General features: G+C 39.6%; 1 protein-coding gene across 4 annotated transcripts in view; it reads right to left on the reverse strand.

Moving 5' to 3' along the window:
• The window catches only part of LOC149794748 (tyrosine-protein kinase receptor torso-like), a 204,494-nt gene that overhangs the window by 138,842 nt on the left and 42,344 nt on the right, over nucleotides 1–23,308 (reverse strand). For all 4 annotated transcript variants that reach the window (XM_089964374.1, XM_089964372.1, XM_089964373.1 and 1 more), the window contains one exon: nucleotides 3,764–3,830. In XM_089964374.1, coding sequence (XP_089820500.1) covers nucleotides 3,764–3,830 — 67 coding nt within the window. The remainder of the gene's footprint in view (nucleotides 1–3,763; nucleotides 3,831–23,308) is intronic.

Raw genomic sequence — 23,308 nt, forward strand, 5'->3', positions numbered from 1 at the left:
TGACGATGTCCTTCTCTTTTAGTTACACGACCAATGTATTTTTTACTAAAGGTATATTACCTTTCAGCCAAACTTGTTTTCTTATTGCTTTCTGTGTTTTTGTCTATTTATCTAATAAATGGAAAGTGAACATTACTAAAGGAAAGACGAAGACAATGTTAGCAAAGAACATGAAAATGTAACTCCACAGCAGCCATACGAGTCACATGGAATTAAACTTCGACGACAATTTGTTAAACATTCCAGCGAATTTAAAAAATAAAAACATAACGTTTCAAGAAAGAACAAGAGTCTACAAAGTCACAAAATGCTGAACTCACAAATAATGAAATAAATGAAATAAACCGGACTTCGTCCAGTCTAAGACATTCAGTTAATACAACCTATTATGTAATAGGTGGTGGTGAAACTGCTTTAGGGACCTTGGTCATTTTTGGTCAAAAAGTGCTTCACGGAGTTTTCAACATACAGGGTAAAAGAAACTGAACTTGGACGAAGTTCATCAGGACAGCGCAAAGCAACAACACTATCATCAAAGTAAGTGTTCTATATTAACAACAGGCTCAGCTAACAGGGAACAATTAAACACATTCGGCAAAACCTGTATGAAGTACAGCAAGAAGATAACTTGGCAAATTCTGTACAAAATACAGCAAAATAAAAATGCAAAACCTGTACGAAATATAATAGCAAGATAAATCGATTTCAGCATCTTATAACCCAATACCAGAATGAGACAGACATCGAACTACTTATCTACTTAAACGAGAAGTCTGGTTGAATGAGTTTAGTGTCAGCAGTTTAAACATTATAATCGTAGTCTAGGAAAACTACCACTGGTCAAGAATCACCCGGTCAATTACCAATTGGTCATTTATCATTTACGTCAATTACCCCCCATGAATCATAGTTTAATGATAAAAAATAAATAATAAGAAATATTGAGTATTCTTATTTAATGTTGACTAGAGAATGTCAGCAGTAGACAATTCCATGTCCATAAGCAAACATGTTTCATTTACTCTAACGATGAGCTACAGGCAACAATCGTTTTGTTTGTATCCATTTAGCTTTTTCTTTGTGATTTTGGTGGATGGCCTGCAAATGCTTGGTATCCATTTAGCTTTTTCTTTGTGGTTTTGGTGGATGGCCTGCAACTGCTTGGTATCCATTTAGCTTTTTCTTTGTGGTTTTGGTGGATGGCCTGCAACTGCTTGGTATCCACTTAGCGTTTTCTTTGTGGTTTTGGTGGATGGCCTGCAACTGCTTGGTATCCACTTAGCGTTTTCTTTGTGGTTTTGGTGGATGGCCTGCAACTGCTTGGTATCCACTTAGCTTTTTCTTTGTGGTTTTGGTGGATGGCCTGCAACTGCTTGGTATCCATTTAGCTTTTTCTTTGTGGTTTTGGTGGATGGCCTGCAACTGCTTGGTATCCACTTAGCTTTTTCTTTGTGGTTTTGGTGGATGGTCTGCAACGGCCTATGTAGATTGGACATGCTGAACTGCTTGTTCACATTGTATGCACCGAATAAATTTATATTTAAAGTTATGCTCAGTTAGCATGAAATCATAAAAATAAGTGCCTTATTGTATTTAGTCATTACAATTTTTTTTATCAATTAGCATGAAATGATCAAAGAACATCAGTGCCTTATTTTATTTAGTAGTATGAAATGATCAAAGAACAAGGATTCCCTTATTGTATTGAGTTATTCCACGTTCTAATTATAGTTAAATATTCAAAATTGTTGTCATCTAGCACGAGAAATTATGAACAAAGCAGAAGCAGTGGTCCTCCTCAGAATTAGAAGGTGTTATTAACTTGATTTTAGATTGGGATCTGACAGGGGTTTATTTGACGGTGGGTTTTTGACCTAGGGGTTATTGACCCGAGGGTTAATTGTCCTGAAAATGAAACGTTAATTTCACGGAATGTAATATTCATATTGCAAGATACAAAGTGCATAATAAATAACTGAATGGAAGATATGGACAGATCACACAATGCGATAAGCATATTTTTTTTAAAAAAATTTGAATGTTACTTTATGCTAAATGTATGCACTCAGAATGCAGCCTTCATTTTCAAAGATGCAGTATACAGATGGCATTTTAAATACTGCATTTACACGATCCAGTTTTTACCTAAATACAGTTCCATTCTCTAGTGTCGCTCAGTTTGGTCCATTTGTGTTTAATAATTGTCAAACATTTATTGCACTCTGTTAGTTTTGAGTCATAAAACTAACTATAGAACACGTCCTGCTAAATCTTACAGCATGACATGCCTGGAGAACACTGTCGGTACGGTGGTATCGTTATCTGCAAATATAAGTACTTCAATTCGTCTTATGCCATAGAATTTTATAATACGTAGAAAAATTTCATATATTTTCAAAGTACAATTTTTGTAATTTCGGATACTTATTTTCAATCATCTTTGAGACATTTATTCTTTAAGAAAAAAACAACATTAACAGCAATACTATCATAATAATTACAATAATACTATTTTCCAGGTACATAAAAAATAATAAAAATGTCAGAAATACCATAACATTTTAAGTTTTAGGCAACTATAACACATGCAGAAAAAGGCATTGACCCACCCAGAACCGGAATATAAAGGCATGCCCACAATGTTAAAGAGTTTTGGACCATTCCCCACCATTAGTATATGCTCCGTGTGCCAGCGGTAGCTCATGGCACCCCATTCGGCATGATTTTTGTAACACATCAAAATCGCTCTTGAACTTCATACGCCCTTGGTTGGCGGTTCCCCGGTTATATCTCCAGACAATATAATGGGGGGGGGGGGACTCCTGAAAGTTCCCTTCCGAAACCTGATGCAAACCTATCTTGTTGCTATAACGCCTGTATTGGTCAGAGTAACTATATTTTGGGTAACCATTTTTCACCATGTCCAACGACTTATTCGACGTGACCATCAGTTAGAAACTCCTCCATAAGGGCCCCGAGGCAAATCCCACTTAGATATTGTGTTGCCCAAGGACTACGCATTCATTAAATTAGCACACTACAGTATTTTTCTATCAAGGCAGTACAAAAAGTGTTTCACAAAAGTGTAGGCATCAGCACCACCAAGGATGCTGCCTATCATCTGCTGCTCGAAAACGCCTATGACAGCAACATAGTCATCGTTAAAACTTGGGTAGCACCTAGTAATTTGGAGGATAAAATTTGACCAGATCTAGGATGGACCCCTCCTCTAATGCTAGACTTGTTATTTGAACACATGTTGGAAAGGACAAAATGTGGTCTAATAATAATAATAATGATAATATTGATGAAAGAATTCAACTAAATGGCAGTTAAGTCCAAAAGCAAATGTCCTTTTATAAAAGAAACTCAAGTTCTTCAAGTTTGTTCCAACAAACGTTGTAAACAGCAAGACAATATGAATCATATAATTATTGTCTGTCTTTGCCTGCTCTTTACACTAATAATCTAATACTGGTATGATTTTCAAATAAATATCGCTTAGCAGCGACTCAATTGCTAACCAATTCAACTGCCGGCTAGGTTTAAAACATTGCATAATTGGGCGGTCAGACACCAGCTTGCCTAACAAAGTTAGCCAATTTTCAAAAAAAATTCACAATATACTACGAGCATTGTTTTCATTAGCAGGAAACGTTTCAAAAGGAGAAACGCCGGTTTGAATATATATACAAATGAGTAGACGGATCATTCACCGTTTTTTTTCATCCGACTAGTCAGTTAAGTCTCAAATTATACTAACCTCCTTGCCTATAACTGGCTATTTGTGTCTTGATAAACGTACAACTCTCACTGCAAACATCTGTTTCCTGGAAAAAGAAATTACTTTCTTAATGGCCACCTAAAACTAAGCAAATAATATCTCGCGATATTTGCTTGAAAACACCACACCCTATCAACTCAGTGTATTTTGGACTGATACACGAGAAAGAAAAAGGGTGGGGATTTCATGAATCAATTAAAGCAATTCTGTACAAATTGCAATAAAAAGAGGACCATAGTGTTAAGTTTTAGGCTCTTTAAAACAGTAACAAGAAAAGAACGATGACAACAAGCTTTGTAAAATTTATAAATAATTTTTTCCCTAGAAAAACAAGGTAAAAATTAGAAAAAGAACTTACGGTTCTACGAATAAAAATAAAAATAAAAAGTAAAAAAAAAACCAAGAATAATCCAAGAATTAAAAAATAGAAGCCCTAGAAATAAAAAGTCCTAAATGAATCTAAGTTGGAGTCATAATAAAAAAATCCAAGATGGAGGACGACGAGTATGCTGTGTTCAGTGTTGTCTTGATATGTCAACAGTTCCTTGTTGAACCACAGAAAAAAATATTTCAGTTTTGAAATCCGAATAAAATTGCAATAAACGTCTTTGTCCAAAAATTCGGTATGAGCACTTAAATATTTCCAGGAAAAAGTATTAATAATTCCATACAATAGAGTTTCAACTCAAACTGGTCACAACAAAACACCTTTAAGTGTTAATGGTTTATAGCCAAACTAACTAAATTCTCTATAGGAAAGAGTTATGCACTAATTTAAGAAGCAAAACAGATTCCCGTATCAAGATCACGTGATCACTTTCTAGAACAACATATAAACTTTTACATGCCTAACATCACGTACTTCCAGTATGGCCTCGACTAAAACCAATGATTTTTACTTTGGGAAAGGATTTTAAACTTCAGCTCGCTGATTTCTGAATCAAGGTCAGGAACTATGTCAGCGTTCGATACAAAGTTTCTATTATTAGGTGTTTACGAAAAACGCTCAGGACTAACTGAGCTGAATTTTAAGAAAATTAATTTCTGGAAAATATTAAATCCAGCAAATAAAATTACATTACAATAGCATGTATCGGAATAAAAATAAAAAAAACCTAACAAACAAACAATTAAATTAAATCAAAAATAAATTAAATCAAATATACATAGCAATAGTCCTAATTCACTTTCGATAAACTGTTTAAACTGTTGCGGCTGTTGTTTATGTCAAAGTTCAAATTCACATGAACTTTTCGATTGGCACGGATTGTTGCCGGATAAAATAGTATCCTTGGTTAAATACATGTAAGCTCATATTTTTCGACGACTTTCGTTTTTACAATCTTTCTAGTAATATGTGCGACGTATATTATACAAGTATTCAACCAAAAAATGTCTTTTAGTGAATAGCCCTTTTAACTTTTTTTATACTTATCCTTTTTAATTCTTATATTAGAGGCGTATTAAAGGTTTTTTTTTTAAAGTTTTTCTCAATTGTTTTGTTATTGGTTCATTGAGTGTCGAAGACTTTATTTGGATTTATTTAAACAGATTCTGCTATCAACGGTAGTTAATTATGAACTGCACCAGTAGAGGGAAGCCACTTATTTACAGCCAATACTGATTAGTCTTTGTGCTCTGTGAATTATGCATTCCCTTAGCCTTTCTCTGTTTTTTCATTCATTGATACCTTTTTATCTTTTTTCATTGTATGACGCGAATCGCGTGCATGAACTCTACACAAAACAAGTTCCTCTCAGGAGTCTCTCTGTCTTTCTAAGGTGCTAACTTCGTTCACACAGCAATTTCTAACACCATTTTACATGTCTTTGTTTGCATGCCATGTATTTTATGAGGACATTCTATAATATTCCTAATCTCTAAGATTTTATTTATTTTGATCGCATTTGGTCTGCTGTATGTTACATCTATATACCATTTGTTGACAAAAGCCGGTTCTCATTTGTGTAGAGAATTTGTCATCTCTGGAAGAACCGAGCCGCAGACATTCAAGATGGAATCTCACGAGACACGCCTAGACCAAGCGGCCCCTGTTAGTAAAACATTGTAACGATAATATAATCTTTTCATCACAGTCTCATTTGGTACTCGCTACACTCCACTTGCGCTCCGCTCGAAGCAAGCAGCTTCATTAATGAATATTGATTTCTGTTTTCTAAAACAATCCCCATAAGATGTCCACGCAACGGAATACTGACCTTTAATGTTTTAACTTTATCAGAGGCTTATTTATTTTTTGTGTCAGCTGAGAGCTCGGATTGACGATGCTCGACTGTTTGAAGTCTATTAGCTATGCAAAAGCAATAATTTCGTATCAGGGGCCGATGATTCTGATCAATCTGTACAAACGTGGTATGGGTTCTGTCACATTAAGAAACTGTTCGAACTGCGTGAATATTTAGGATTGAATCTACATACTCGTATTATGATGCAGACTCTATTATTCTAACATAATAATTGTGTCTATGCATTTTTGATGAATTATATATATCTATATATATATATATATATATATATATATATATATATATATATATATATATATATATATATATATATATATATATATATATATATATATATATATGTGTGTGTGTGTGTGTGTGTGTGTGTGTGTGTGTATGAAAGCTGATCACATCGTTCGACACATTGATGTTCTTCAGCCATACTGTTCAGTCTCCCAAACGTGAAGGTATAAACCTTCATCTGATTGGCTAATAAAATGAGCAATTATTGTAATAACACAGGTCCCTAAGCAGTGGCTGCCAGATTTTCATGTAGGTCAGTGGACATCTGATTTTAATTAGAATGGTCGAATAACATTTCTTTCGAGCGCACTGACCCAGCAAGTGATCGCATGTGTCAGAGATTGATTTAAATAAATGCAACGAACTGACAATAAACACTTCCAAGCTAGTTTGTAACTATCTTAAGTACGTTTGAGTCTCACCGAATCTTTGTCAAATGCAAACAAGTATTCTACCCAATAATGTACCCACACAACCACCCCGAAAAAACTGTGTTTTAGTGAATAGCCTTATCAATTTTTTATCCTTCTTAATTTTTATATTAGTAAGAGGCGTATTAAAGGTGTTATCGAAGTTTTTCTCAGTTGTTTTGTTATTGTTCATCGAGTGTCGAAGTCTTCATTTGAATATTATTTAAACAGAAATATTTCAATATCTATGAAACTAGTTTGCATGAGAATGTGTCTTTAACATTTAATCGTTGACCTTAATAATGAATTTTAGCAAAATGCCCTCGTTCGTGTCAATTGATTCTGCTATCAACGGTAGTTAATTATGAACTGCACCAGTAGAGGGAAGCCACTTATTTACAGCCGATACTGACTAGTATTTGTGCCCCGTGAATTATGCATTCCCTTAACCTTTTCTCTATTTTTTTCATTCATTCGTATCCCCGTATGTTTTTCATTGTATGACGCAAATTGCCTGCCTAAGATCTACACAAAACAAATTCCTCTCAGGAGTCTGTCTAGCAGCAGAGGGGGCGAATCGGACATTTTGTCCAATCGTCATTTTGCTTAATTATTACTTTCTGCACTCAGCGGATCCGGTGTAGTCGGCGCCTGGTAAAAAAAAAACGACGACGTCGTTGGGGGATCGTCCAATCGTCATTTGGTTTAATTAACACCTTCTGCGCGCCGATCCCCAGCGTCGTCAGCGTCCGGTAAGCACATCGACGACCGCGTCGATGTCATCGCCCCCTCTGCTGCTAAGTGGTTATTTACAATGAGGGTCTTTATGATCTTACAAACAAAGTGATCACTAACTCCTCCTCCTGTAGATCAATTAGGTTATTTGACTGATCGGTGAGTTTAAAATTAATTCTCGTTAAAAACCGATCATGGCATCGCATATAGACCGGATTAATCGGATTCTCAACGATTAAATATCCCGGAGGGGCTGTTGGTGAAAATGAATAAAGGATATATCCCTGTTGAGCTTGATTTGATTGATTGGTATCCACCTGGTAACTCCCTTCGATAGCATCACACACTAGATTAATTGCTATCACCGATGCGATATTTACGTTGTATGGAGCAATATGCCTACCATCATCTCCGTTATCGTGTCTGAGGATATGAGTTGATGAACTGATAAAATCATTAAGAGACTTTCTTAGTTCTGGCGCGTTGTATCCTGGAAACTTGAAATCAGGTAAATCGGCTTCTGTGATATTATACTCGGTTAGGAATTTTTGTTTATTATCATCGCTGCTATCGGATATTACTTTAACGATTCGTTCATTGATATATTCCATGTCTGATATAAGTTGATTTAACACCTCAACGTGTTTTTGTGCTTTTGTCTCTCGTAGCTGTTCTAGTTGTAAATGGTAATAATGATTAATTTCGGCATACATATCAGTGATATTCTTTAAACTAATTACGAATGTGGTGTGCAATTTAGGAGTTTCCCCATGCTGAAAATACCATTGCATGTTATTCCTGTCTTGAAATACAAATATACTGGGTAATAACGCGTTTTTCATATTATACAATTTATTTTGATAATTGGGATTAATATCATGATACGATTGCTTGTCCGCGGGGGTTTTATGAGGTGGATTCTCAGGCCATCCTAGTATGGTTCTTATTGAACTGTTATAAATATCAACCATATACCCCGGTGTGCTTATTTCAATCGTCGACGATAACGTCGGTTCATGAACCGTAATAGCGATTTTTGATTCCTTTCCTGTGATCGATTTTATCCTGCGTTGAAATTCTTTATTGATTTGTTCTATTTGGTATGACCCAGTTGGTATTGTAACCTCCTCCCAGTCTGGGGTCCCATCGGGTTTATTTGTCCGTGCAAAAACAGCGAGTTATTAGGTTGTTGTCCGTTAAATGCGTCCGCTCGGATATTAGGCCAACTGTGATATACTCGCAATTTTGCCAGCGCTATTTCCTTCACTGGAACCGGCGACGGGAAGTTCACACTGAATTCGGGTTTCGTTGACGTTATCGATATCATATTTGTTTGTACCGGAGTGGTGTTCTCCGCGATCCGCTGAAGTAATTGAAACCCTTCGGGGTTCAGCGACATTATTATTATTTGTTGTCTTTAGTGTCTAATTTCAACAACCAGGTGGTTCCGGCTTCCAGTTGAAAATCCTCGATTTTTGACATCGCGGAGCTATACAACTGGACCATCGTGGAGAATTCAACATCGGATACGAACAAATTATCAATTGACAACGAGATCAACCCGGATAATTTCGAGTACGCGTCGGATACTATTTGATGTTTTACTGTATACTCGTTGAGTTTTTTTCTGAAAACACGATGATATCTTCCTAGTGATTGCGTTGGCGACTCCAGCAATTGTTGTCATCGCGGAGACGGCGATTGGAACAGCGATCGGGGCTATCGTGGTCACCGTGGATAAAACGACGCCGGTACCGGCCACTATACCCGACACCGAGTACACGACCGCGTCGATGGCGGTTATTTTTCGGCGGTATTTTTTTATTTTTGCACGGTATTGTTCGGAAAGCGTTTTCAAGTTCGCGGAAAATTCTTTTGCGGTATCGAATCGATATTGATGTGACGTCGGTGATACCTCTGATTCAATTTCCTTGGTGGTCATTTTTATTTTAAAAGAGCTAGTGTTTTTAATTACTTAGATTTGCTACAAATTCCACATACCATGTGATGTTTGCCCCGGCTAGATTTCTATCAACGGCATAAATTGTAAACAGTTCAGTTGCGTTCTTGTCTATAATTGTTGATATTGTATTGTTAAACCCGGATGAACTCGACGATAATATATTAAACTGCATCATTGAAACCAGTGTCAGTCGATAAATACCCTTAACAGTTGCGGTGATATTTACTGTATTCTGTGTAGGAGTCCAATCGAATGATCCATGCCGAATTGTGTATACTGTGTTGATGATGTTCTCATGAGGGATTTTTATTTTTTCGAATTGCTCTGCTACTCTCGGTAGCCCGTCTTTAATCGCTTCAACATCAGTTCTGATTATTCCTACTTCCTGCCAATGCGCGTCTATATTATTCTTGTTCGCTGCAACATTAGTTTTGATTGTTTCTATTTCCCGTGTATTCTCGGTCATACTTTTTTTGTTTGCTGCAACATCAAGTTTGATTGTTCCTATTTCATATGTATGCACGTCTATACCCTTTTTATTCGCTGCAACATCAGTTTTGATTAATCCTATTCCCCGCCAATACGCGTCTATATTTTTTTTGTTCGCTTCAATATCAGTTTTGATTGTTCCTATTTCCAGTGTATGCGTGTCTATATTATTTATGATCGTTGTAACATCAGTTTTGATTGTTTCTATTTTCCGTCCATGCGAGTCTACATTATTTATGATCGTTGCAACATTAGCGCCGATTATTTCTATTTCCCGTTCATGCGCGTCTACACTCCTTTTGTTTGTTGCAACATCAGTTTTGATTGTTTTTATTTCCTGTCCATACGCAGTGATATCATTTATAGTTATTGTAATCTCATCCGGCTTGGTATTTTTTTTACCAAAGAATTTATCAAAGTTGTCATCGATCCTGTTAACATTTTTTCGCAACGGGGGTAAATTGGCCGACATCTCCATAAGATCCGAAATAGCATTTTTTATTATTACAAGATTTGGTTCGTCTGCCGTCGGGGGCCCCCGAAAAAAACTATCGACAATGTCTTGCACATCGGTGAAATGCATTAGCATCACCTTGAACCGTTCTTCATGCAAGTTAATTTCACTACGTAAACCCTTTAACGAATTTGACATGGTTATATAATTGTCGCCAAGTGTACTTATTTTTCCATTTATCGTCAAGATGGATTCACCCGGTTTGAGTCGTCCGTCGCTGGTATACAGCGCGATAGTGTCCTCGCCGGCATCACGCTGTCGTATTAAAACGTCATCCAGCGACACATTACTGGATTTCAATTTACCCTGGCGGTCTTGAAATACAACTATTTCACCTGGGTCAACACTTGTTAGATTCAACATATCAGTGATTTCATCCTCAATTAGTTTTTTTATGTCATCGGTGGCGGGCGTTTCCGTGGGCTTTTTCAGCGCCGAAACCGGTCGCCCCCAGATATCAATCATTATTATTGTAAATGTTATTCTCTAAAATCCGTTGAGCTTCTACGACCCCACTAGTGTATTCGTTTACAACCACATGAGATGGTTTTCGCGATGATGAAATTGCCGCGAGTACGTTCAATACCTCGCGGCCACATATCGGTGGGTCACTTAATTGCTGTGTTGGCAGCGTGGAATAAAAAACCCGGGCTGAACACGCCCGGGCTGAACACGCCCGGATATACCGCATGAACTCTTTCGGCGGGGCTAACCCGTATGAATCAAAATAGACGATCGCACGCGGATCAATCGCGTACGCAACCCAATGAGTTCCCGCTCCGGAGGACCCATCGAGGTTAATTATGCCGGTTTCAATATTCCTTGGTGCCGCCGGTAATTGATCCCTCATAAAAACACCTCTGAAGTTTTTTATCGCTAACGCGTTTGCGGCGTCTATTAAATCAAAATTAGACATTGGAGTTATAGACTCTTGCGTTAATAAACGGTTCCCGGTAGTCTCAGACCCTTTCCCGAATACCATGAATACGGGGTTCCCGGTAGTCTTAGACCCTTTCCGGCCACGGGTCGTTTTTTTTTGTAGCCTTTCCCGGTTTCCTTCTTTAATGCCATTCCCGCCGCGGTACCAACGGCTCCTAACGCCGCCGCCTTCGCCACTGCTGGGGCCGCCGCGGCAATCAACGCTGGAATCGCAGCTAACAGCGGAAATATCCCACCGGTCTTTTCCATGTTTTTAATTGCTGCGGCTGAAAAATCTATTTGAACACCCTTTTTATTCTTCATCGCATTATTGAAATGTTTTATTTGACGCGCCGTCAACGATATCTTATGATTACCACCTGCCATCTGTGACGGCTTCAGCGTTATTGTGGTTCCACATTGTTTAGCCGACTTTGATCGTACTTTCTTGACTTGACCATCGGTCAACTCTACACTGACAACACTATACGACATTTATTGTAAACGCGTTTGTGCTTTCAATTACATGTTTTCCACTGGCGCATCAACGATTCTCATTCGTCCACCAACGCCTTCTAGCAGCATTGATTTATCGCTGAGAATGACAGCAACCGCTCTATAATTGGCACCAGCCGGGGCTATACGAGCTCGGAAGTGTATATCAACGACGGATTGTCTCGTTAAATCAAGATGTTCCAACGAAAAGTAATAAATCCGATACAGGTTTTTAAAATCAAGTTGTGATATTTGCAAACCAGTGTCGACGTTTTGATCACGGCCCATATATGACAGCAATCGATGATACACACGTGCGATATGGTTGTCGCCGTAATTAAGCTGTATATCCTCGGATGGTTCCTGTTGTCCGTTTATTCTCAGCGAAACCTCCATGACTCCTAATCGATCAAATATCATATGGCTGCGTTCTTGACTGCCCAATCGTTCCCTATTCTGTAGCGCTATGAATATATGACGCGGGGCTGAAACACCCTGTTTTGATGCTAGGTGCCATGTAAACGTATCGGCGACGTTATCCTCTTTAGCATCAGTTGTTACCGCTAGCCAACTCAACAACGATTTCCCTCCCTGTTCCATAAATACTAACAATCGTGCTTCCGTGGTAACTGATGGAGTCAGCACCGGCATCCACAATGCCATTTTAGTTAAAACGACTTTACCGGCAGCGACGCCAGCAGCATGCCATATTGCATTGTTATCATCGCCCCTTTGCGTCAGGGCAATTGTGTGCTTGGCCCCATAGATGACTTTTCTAACATTTCTGCAGAATCCAAATATGTGATGGAGTGGAATCGCGCATGAAAACTTTCGGCGTGGTCCTTGCAACATCCCTACTCGTGTTGCGAATCCCATATTGTAATTATCGTTAAGACTTTTTATAATATTGAAATTAGCGCCTGGTCTTGCTCTGCGGTCTGGGTTATTTGCTTCAGCCTGTGGGTCAGTTGCGGTATCTCTTTCCACCAGCACGTTAACGTACTGAAGATGGTCAGCGTTATCGGTGGAGTCCTTTGCGAACATCATAGATGGGCCCGCCGATCTTGTATAATCATCCGAGTATCTCGCCAACCCAATTATCGTCGTTGCAACATCAACCTCGCGTTCTATTGATTCAATTTCTCGCCCGTCAATAAGATATCTGGCGCTCTCAAATAACGCCATGATACCGTTGTTGACGAAGCCAACTCGAACACGATGGTCATCTGCGTATGGTGCATTATCGGCGGCATTTGTCACGAGTTCTCCCTCAATTTCGATAAACGCTTCACATGGCAGAAAATATTTACTGGTATCTTGGACTTGAAGTTCAATTCGCGATCGTAGGTCAGGTTGCGCTGCATAATAAGAATAATATTGATAATCACGGACAGAATCATCCCTGCGCACTGGGGCGTCCATATCAAACGCGGGGTCAGCGGTTCGCGCAAACATTTTATTATTATTCATGTCGGTGTTTTCAATTGAAATCCATCAACGTCGTTTTCGTCGTAGACCACTCCCCGCTATCGCGTTCATGAGCGCGTTGGTTGCCGCATCGGCTGATGGCGAAGTCGCCAACGACTCTAGTTTTTCTTCCACGGCGTTATTTATTACTTTACTGACATTCGCAGGCATCACTGTCGTTGATGGCATCTGTTTTTTTCTCCTGGATTTTACCAACGACATTAGTTTGTCCCGCGCGGCTGAAAGCGCCTTTCCGGCAACATCTCCAATGGCACTAATACCCTTATCACGAATAACATCAATAGCCTTCATTCCTAATTGTTTGGCTAACGGCGCTACTTTTGGAGCCATTCTTGTAAATAACCCCGCAATGGTGCTACCGAGACCATCTCCATAGTACGCGCGGTAAACAGGCAATCGCGAGTTTACCACGTAGACGAGTACTGGTTTATCGTGGTTGTAGTGTATGATCATCTTTATTATAAAAACACTGGTTTTCCAATTAGTGATTGTGATCACCAGTGATTGTGATCACCAGTGATTGATTACCCCCCCCCCACCGAATCAAAAACCGGAATAAATTTTATCAAAATTTCCTTGGGTTTTTGCCCTCGATAAAAATCTGTTTTTTTTCTGGTTTTTTCTTGATTTTTAGTCATTTTTGGTCGTTTTTTGTTGCCTATAGTTGTTTTTTTCTCGATTTTTCAGAAAAACATCGATTTTCTCTAAATGATTTCCTTGGGTTTTTGCCCTCAAAAAATGGCCAAAAACAGTCAAAAAATGGCCAAAAACAGTCAAAAAATGGCCAAAAACAGTCAAAAAACAGTTAAAAATTAACAAAAACGATAATTTTATAATTTTATAATTTTTTTAATCATCCACTAACTCGTCTATGAGCGTTCGATATGCATTAATGTCCATGATACCGCCTGCAAATAACCGCTTGCAAATATCAGCGGCCTCATTGATTATTTCCGTAGAGTTATTTCCGGCTCGTTTTCCTCCAATTAGTACCTCTAGCCGTGATATATCACTGAGAACACTGCCAGGACAGGTAACGCCGTAGGATTCTTTACCAACAGAGTATCCTTTTCCTTTTTTTGGTGTTCTACTCTTAACTTCCTTGTGGAATTCATCGTAATCGGATTTACTACGATGTAGTAATGCGTCTCTATGTTTACTCGCTAAATACACTATTCTTGCCCAGTCCTTTAACGACTTTATATTTTTCTCGTAACCGCTATTGATATGCTTCTTATCTCGTATGCTCTTAGCAAAATTGTTGGCAGCAAAATTAATTAATTCTTCCCTGCTGCTGAAGCCTCTAATTTGATCTATTGTGCTCTTCTTGAGTATAACACGGGGTATATTCTCCTCTTTTTCTTCCGGTTCTCTTGCGGTGGCGCCTAGTTCTTCTTCCGGTATTTCTTCCGGTATTTCTTCTTCTGGTTCTTTCGCAGTAGCACCTAGTTCTTCCTCGTCGGCCATTGTAACATAAGGTTCTTGTGGTTCGGTTATAGCGAGTGGTGGTGGCCTCCGTGTTGTAGCAGCCGCTATTTTCGCAGGGAGTGTTTCTAAAGACCTTTTTGTTTGTTTTGTCTCTGCCGCTATCTTTTCAAGCGCATCGAGGACGGGCACAGTTGCCGCCGTAACATCTTTGGTCGCTTTAGTTACCGGGGCAAAGAGTTGCTCGCTTCCAACAGTAAAATCGGTTTGTAGTTGCTGCCGCGTTTGAAGTTGTTCTCGGACCCTGTCTCGTAACGGTATGAACTTTTTAAGCGCTGCTAGCCGCTCTCTGGCTAGCCGAGTAGTAAGTGATTCGCCTACCATTATTGCAATTGCGAAGCAATTTCTAATTTCTCGCCGGAGGCTCCGTCTATAATCCTTCTAATGTTTTTGATCTTACTAGAAATCTCCCGGCGTCGTTCATAAACACGTCCGAGTTTTTTTCGTATTATTTCAACGGCAGTAAATAGTCCAATGAATGCATTTGCGTCATTGTGGTACAAGTTTTCATTGATCGTATGTTGTAATCGTTTTATAAAAAAGTACTCGCGGGCCAGGGTAAAACGCCCCCGTTTCGATTGTTCGTTAATAATTTCATAATCGGATAATATTTTTTCACTGTCGAGACCATCAGATAATTCAATTCCTTGATTTTTTAATTTTGAAATCTCGGCTAATATATTATTGATGTCTTCGATATTCATTATTCTTATAGAACATCTTGTTTTTAAATAAAAAAAAAAATGAAACCCTGTGTATCAATCCCGAGGTGTTCATACTTTGTTTTCTTCCGGAATGGACAATTTATTGTCATGGCGACTTCGTCAGCGCCATAGGCGCCGGTGGCCTTGTCACGGTGACTTCGTCACTCGCTAATTTCTGTTATATATGAAAATCGAATTCTGTGCCCAGTCTTTTTTGAGATCGCTGAATTCTGTATTCCTTCTGCAACAAATCGTATTGAGGCGATACAAATGTCGAAATATTTTCCTGCCGCATTCATGGAGTGAAATGTTATTTCTTCGTGCGTTGTTGTATCAAACGATTTGACACCCCTTGCTTTCTTTGGGTATTTACCAGTTTGGCCTTTTTTGGCATTCTGACTTTGCGAGATGGCTTGCAGGTTTGTAAGAGAATTATCAGTCTTATTATTATTAATATGATCAATCACAAGTCCATTCTCGATTAATCCGTTGAATACCTCAAATACCGCCCTATGAACATAGTATTTTTTCTTTCCGGCACCAAACATCAGATACCCCTGATTACTTACGGTACCAACCGGCTTCTTCAGTTTGCGGTTTCTAACAATGCCGTCGCGAGACGCCTCGTAACTGACGAGCACAGGATGCGGCTGAAATTCTTGGTCCATTTATATAATAATACTATTTGTCTAATTTATTATTTGGTTTAATTATAAATCTTTCAACGTAGTCTTGGGGGGTTTTGATGACGAAGTCAGCGGTGGGGTCAATGACGGCGTTTTTAATTCGCTTGTCATAATAGCGTTTTAGTTCCCTGTATCGCTTTCCGCCACAATTAATACACAACTGCGATTTTCCTCTTACACCGACGTGGCAAACCAAGCACGGGAGGGGGCCAAGAGAACCATTACGAACGCTTTGTAAATGATATCCGCAGAATTCACCTCTGCATGATTTATTACACGGGGTTGTCGACCCAATCATCAACCATTTGCAGTGATTCATTATACTATATTCTTTCATTTAAATACTTGTTTTAATTATATGGATGAGTTCGAGAGATTGGCAGCAATTAAGCCCCGGAAAAATATTAAGTTCAATCTCGATAGAGTCCTCAAGGACACACCAAAAGCGTTAATAAACGATAGAACCCTGTTGAGTAAAATACGTGATTGTATCGATGAATTCAAGCGTGATGGCGCATCTCATAGTTGGTCAACATTTCGAATTGATGGCGTTGTTGATGCTACCATGAACGACAACCGCGCGGCAACGATAATATCACAACTTGACGGTAAAAGGTATTTCTTCAGAGTAAAATTCATTGTCCGGGTGGAATCAGGCGATTGGATCATACGTGATAAATTTGAACCAGTTCTCAGCGACATGAAAACAGTCACTGTCAGCCGCGACTCCAAGCCGGGACTGTTAACCGGAATTGACAGACCATACTATGAACGAGCGTATCCTGAAACAGCAGTTGTTTATGGAATATACCCGTTAAATAAGAAACCTGATATCGGAAAACTGAAACCAATGAAACAGTCAACGGGGATAAATTGTGTAGCAGAACGAGTAATAGAGCATTTTACAAATGCGTGTCGAGGAAACAAATTGACTGATTTACGACGTAGCAAAATCAACCAGTGGGAACTAACCGTAAAAGAGCGTGGAGCAACCATCAGCGACATAGCGAGATTAGAAACGTCGTTGAGATTTCCAATAACCGTTACAACGATAACCGGTGAAGTATTATACGAATCAAAGTATAAATCGAAGGGAGCCCCAATCAAAATTATTGATCATAACGAACACGCATGGACGCCCGCGATCACAATATTTCCACGGGATAGAACAGTAAAGTATATACCCGAAGAATTCCTGGGAGAGGACGGTTTTCTCACGGAGAGGAAACTATTTGATGCTATTGCCTACTTGTGTAAAAACGACCCTGTATCAGTGTGGTTACTTCGCAGCGCTGAAAACGATGCGGATACCTTTGATCAGTTTGTAAGACCAAACGGCGAATTATATCGCACTGAAGCGTTTCACAACAAGATGAAAAAAACCGCCATGGAATTTGAAGAGCATGATGAACAACTGCTAACAAATTGTTTTACGATTCCATCGGTTGCGGCTCATGTTGCAGCAAGGAAAAATGCGTGGAGACCAACGCGCAAGGAATTTCTACCGGATGTACAATCCAGTTGTTTAGAATATTATCACGGTGGACTATGGAACACTGAATACAACCGCGACGCTATGATTTCCGTTGATATGGTTGCCTGTTATCCAGCGAGTTTTCTCGGGTATGGATCCGCAGCTGAGTACTTTAGACGATTTGGACACCCCAGACATGAATTGACTCGTGTTGCTATTAATGGACCACTGCCTGATTTTGATTTAACCGGATTCGCTCGCATAGTATCATTTGAATTCGCGGCAGGACTTCATCGCTGTTGTTATATTTGGATCGGTAGACACATGGCTGAAAAGAAGTGGTTGCCAATAGCGCTGCTACGGTATATGATTGATTGTAGCATGCTTGTATCGTTGATTGTCAGTGACGCGATTATATCATATCGGGCGCAGACTGAAGTCTGGTTACCAGAACCGGAGCGTCTAGATAGCATAATTGACGAGTCCAGAGCACACATTGATGCCGACGAGGAATATATCATCGAATGGTCCAGGAGGATATTCAACCAACGAAACCACGAGGCAAAAGATCTCGGTAGAAGAATAATTGGTAAGTTTACACAAGGTGGAAAAAACTGCGATTACAAACGATATTGCTCACGGCTGATTATAGATGACGCAGAATATGATTTCGTAATCAAGGACGCAGTGGTGAAAAATAGATACGTGAACTGCAAAACAGCTTTCTTGTCCAATGGAACAAAGTTGGGTACAGTTGTTACTTACGCCGATGGAGACAGCCCGGCATACCCGCATTTGAGGGCGTCTATGCTGGGTTATGCCGCTATCAATTTATTCTCGATGATAAATAGATTCCCCGATACCGCGGTTAGAGTAGCCGTTGATTCGTTTTATGTTGACGTAGCGTATAAGGAAAACGTAGCCGGGTTTACTAGTCCGGACGAGAGTTGGGGTACATGGAGAATTAAAAATGAAATACGACGCGATTATTCCCCGTCAGCAGATGTCACCGTTGAGAACAACTACTTACGCGGTGATAAATTGTCAGAATGGTCTAATGCACCACCGTGTTCTGATCCAATTTGTAGACACAAAACAGTTTATTTAAGCGGCTGTGGCGGGTCAGGAAAGACGACTCGGGCAATTGAATTATTTCGAACGCGGGCAAGTATGATCGTGCTTACACCGACCCATAGACTAGCGCGAGAGATAAAACAACGAAATGTTGATGCCGTTACTTATCACAGCTTTTTTCGATACAGCGGCGGTGAGTGGACTCCTGATCGAATGGGTGAAAAATGTATTCCTGGGGTTATCATTTGGGATGAGATATGTACTGTTTCGTTAGATGTTTTACAAATGTTTCTTGATTGGTTGCTGCGCGCGAATACAACGGTGATCATGTGTGGCGACCATGGCCAACCACCACCATTTGTCGGCGAGGGTCCACATGATTGGTTAAAGGGTTTTGTGGACTATTATGAAGAAACCGATACTGATTACCGAGCACTTGATGAACAACTGCGCGGGGTTAAAAAATTAATCAGATTACAGCCGGATAGAATTCAATGTGAAATAATCCGCGAGGTGATTCCGGAAACGCCGTTAAATGAATTCTGGGAAACATGGAGACCAAACGATTTGATTGTAGCGAGCAGAAAGATAGTCAGAGACACACTTCAGCGGAAGTTGTTTGCGTTGCATAAGGAAAAGTTTCCAACGCGTCCAGTGCCGTTATGCTATAGACCCGCGGACACACGGCGGCAGAACATTGAAGTTGAAATCCCGGACCCGACGGCGTCAGGGACAAAAAAACAAGTTCTCGTGCTGAATGATATCGTGCTCGTTGATATCAGCGTCGTCGAGGACGCGCTACGTGCTGATAAATCCCCGTGGACGCTAGGATACGCAACGACAATACATTCCTCGCAGGGATTGACTATCACGGATACAATTGTTTGGATAGTTGATAATCGCATCGAATGGTCAAATCTAGTCTATCTTGCAGTGTCCAGAGTACGGAGAATGAATCAGCTTCGAAGAATTGTTATTGACGAAGCCAGTGACAACGATGACATTATTGATGCTAGCGTCATTGATAGAAAACTCTCGGGTTACCGCCAACAGGATAAAAAAAAACAGCGGCGTTTTGATATTGATGCCGAATTAATAATTGCGTTACGACAACAACAGAATAATCACTGCGCGAGTTGTAATTGTGTAATGCGCTGGCGTTATTCGGATAAAGACGCTCGCCAATTTACCGTGGACAGGATCGATAACAGTCTCGGTCATGTCAAAAACAATGTGAGGTTGACCTGTCTTGAGTGCAATAGACGCAACGGCGCTAGTTAAGACCACGCGGGGGTAATTGAGTATCATCAGGTATCACTTGTAGTTGCTCGCGAGTAAATCCGCGCTGAGGAGCAGTTGAATCCAGTCTATAGATCGGTGGTCTACCAGTTGATCGTGTTATCGTTGATATGTTATGTGTGGTAACACTCCAAATAGGATCAGTAGCCCTTTTTTTACCGCCTTCAAGCTCTCCTGGTTCATACAGATATCTAACAGTGACATCGCCGAGAATCGGCTTGGAAACGCTATCTATTTTTGATCTTCCGGGTATATACTCGTATTTAATCGCGTCGCTGGGCTTCATGTTGATTGCTCGGGTAATCTCGTTATTTAACGCTGCAATTACGCCTGGTAACCTTTTGACCCATTCACGAGATCGTTTTTCTTGGATGAATTCCTTCGCGTATTGATATCCAAATAACCGTTCAGCGACAGTCCGATTGAATCGTTCAACAATTGCCTGATCACGATGTAGCGCAGTATGACCTCGTCGTATCGCGACGCTATGATGTTTTAGCGTTGATAGAACAGCGCCGCGAAATTCACTACCAGGATCAACTTGTAATAGATTTGGCCAGCGCAGAGGACCCCTTCGATAAATCCGCTCAAACGCATCGGCTACTTCAGTTGCTGACTTTGTTTTTAACGGCTCCGCTTGTTTGTATCGACTCGCAACATCAACTACGGTTAACGCGTATTTGTAACCGTTGTCATGCGGCAGAAATAGTATATCAGCCTGATGAACTTCATTGGGTACGCTGACATCAAAGCGCGAAAAGTTGATTTGTTTAGGTGGCGGTAGATAGATTTGCCATATAGCCTGTTTGGATAACCAATTAGCCGCAGTGGCCTTTGTTACCTTTGCAGCGCTTGCAAGCTTACCAATTGCGGCCTTCCCCTTCCAGTATCCTCTCGGAGAATAATAGATGGATTCCATGTTGTTATTAATTGCCAGCGCCCATCATTAATTTACCTTTCAGAGCCGATTTTACCAACCATGAGGCTAATTTTTCTTTGACGGATTTATCAGGAATAGCATTTAACGCGTGAATTAATTTTACGTCCGCGATATGACGCTGTTGCAGATCGCTACTTTTGTAAGCAACATCATGAGCATGACACGCCTTATCGATAGCGTTTATTGGATACTCACCGGGTCGCGGCTGATTTTGATCATCGAGTCTAATATCTAATCGTGTTCCGGGGCCACAGTAGCTATATCCTGGGAGGTGTTTTTCTCCTGGATACTTTGCCCACGGGGTTCCGGGGAGTTTTGATAACTTGGCTGCAATATCACCTCCTCGCTTTTTTTTAAAACATCCCCGGGTCTAATAGAAATAAATCTAAATTTCTTTATACCGCATTGTACACACTTGCCAGTAAGCGCCGATCTGTTATTTCTTGTTGTAGCAGTTGTCATATCATTTGTGCCAGTACGTACTCTACACTTCACACAATATAGATCCATAATTTATGTATAGAGATATGAATATAATTGATTTTTCGGCGACTAAAACAAGAGAACCAGTTAAGCATGTTGCAGCGTTACCAAACTCGATCCGGATGATTATCATCGGACCATCTGGATCCGGCAAGACGCAATTGTTACTTAATTTAATAATGAGATGGATGAAGTGGGATAAGTTGTATTTAGTTGCTCCTAGCGTGGATGATCAACGATGCTACGAGGTGTTAAAAGATTTCAACGAGAATGCATCAGCGATCGCTAAAAAAAATGTCATCGAGTTTATTACAGATATCAATGATGCACCAGGTATCGATGATATTGATGGCGACGTTAACAATTTAGTCGTGTACGATGATGTTATGTTAGACAATCAAAAAACCCCAGCTAGGATATTTTCCAGAGGCAGGCATAAAAACACTGACGTGATATATGTCACTCAACGATACACTCAGATTCCAAAAGTAATTAGAGACAACTGTAATATTCTTGCTGTATTCAACGGCGTTGATACACACACGCTACGAAATATTTGGCAGACATGGTGCGGCGGTGACATGGACTTTAATGTTTTTAAAAACTTTTTTAGTCATGCTCAGTCGACCCCACATGGATTTGTAACGATAAATTTACATGATCCTCGGACACGATATCGTATCGGACTTGACCAAATATTCGGTTAGTTGTAAATAATTTTCATTGTAAATAACCACTTAGCAGCAGGGGGGGGGCGATGACATCGACGCGGTCGTCGATGTGCTTACCGGACGCTGACGACGCTGGGGATCGACGCGCAGAAGGTGTTAATTAAACCAAATGACGATTGGACGATCCCCCAACGACGTCGTCGTTTTTTTTTACCAGGCGCCGACTACACCGGATCCGCTGAGTGCAGAAAGTAATAATTAAGCAAAATGACGATTGGACAAAATGTCCGATTCGCCCCCTCTGCTGCTTGTCTTTCTACGGTGCTAAATGCGTTCACTCAGCAATTTCTAACATGCCTTTGTTGGCATGTCATGTATTTTATAAAATATTCCTAATCGCTAAGATTATATTTATTTTGATCGCATTTGATCTGCTGTATATATATTATATTATATTATATATATATATATATATATATATATATATATATATATATATATATATATATATATATATATATATATATATATATATATATATATATATATATATATATATATATATATATATATATATATATATATATATATTGACAAAAGCTGATTTTCATTAGTGTAGAGAAAACGCCATCTCTGCAAGAACCAAGCCGCAGACATCAAGATGGAATCTCATGAGACCCGACTAGACCAAGCGGCTCCAGTTAGTAAGACATCGTAACGATAATATATTTTCTTCATCGCAGCCTCATTTGGTACTCGCTATACTACACTTGCGCTCCGCTCAAAGCAAGAAGCTTCATTAATGAATATTGATTTTTGTTCACTAAAACAATCCTCCAAAGTTGTCCGCGCTAGGGAATATGGACTGTTAATGTTTTTAACGTTATTTATCAGAGGCTTATTTACTTTTTTGCGTTAGCTGAGAGTTCAGATTGTCGATGCTCGACTGTTTGCATTCTCTTAGCTATGCAAAAATGATAATTTCCAGTCAGGGGCCATTGTATCTGATCAATCTATACAAATGTGGTATGGGTTCTGTCACATTAAAAAAGGTTCAAATTATGAAAATATTTAGGATTTATCCTACATAATAGTATTATTATGATGCAGGTTCTATTATTCTAACATAATTTTTGTGCCAGTTTTA

The sequence above is a fragment of the Sinohyriopsis cumingii genome, chromosome 7 (assembly GCF_028554795.1).
Source record: "Sinohyriopsis cumingii isolate HCF-2022 chromosome 7, ASM2855479v2, whole genome shotgun sequence".
Taxonomy (NCBI): domain Eukaryota; kingdom Metazoa; phylum Mollusca; class Bivalvia; order Unionida; family Unionidae; genus Sinohyriopsis; species Sinohyriopsis cumingii.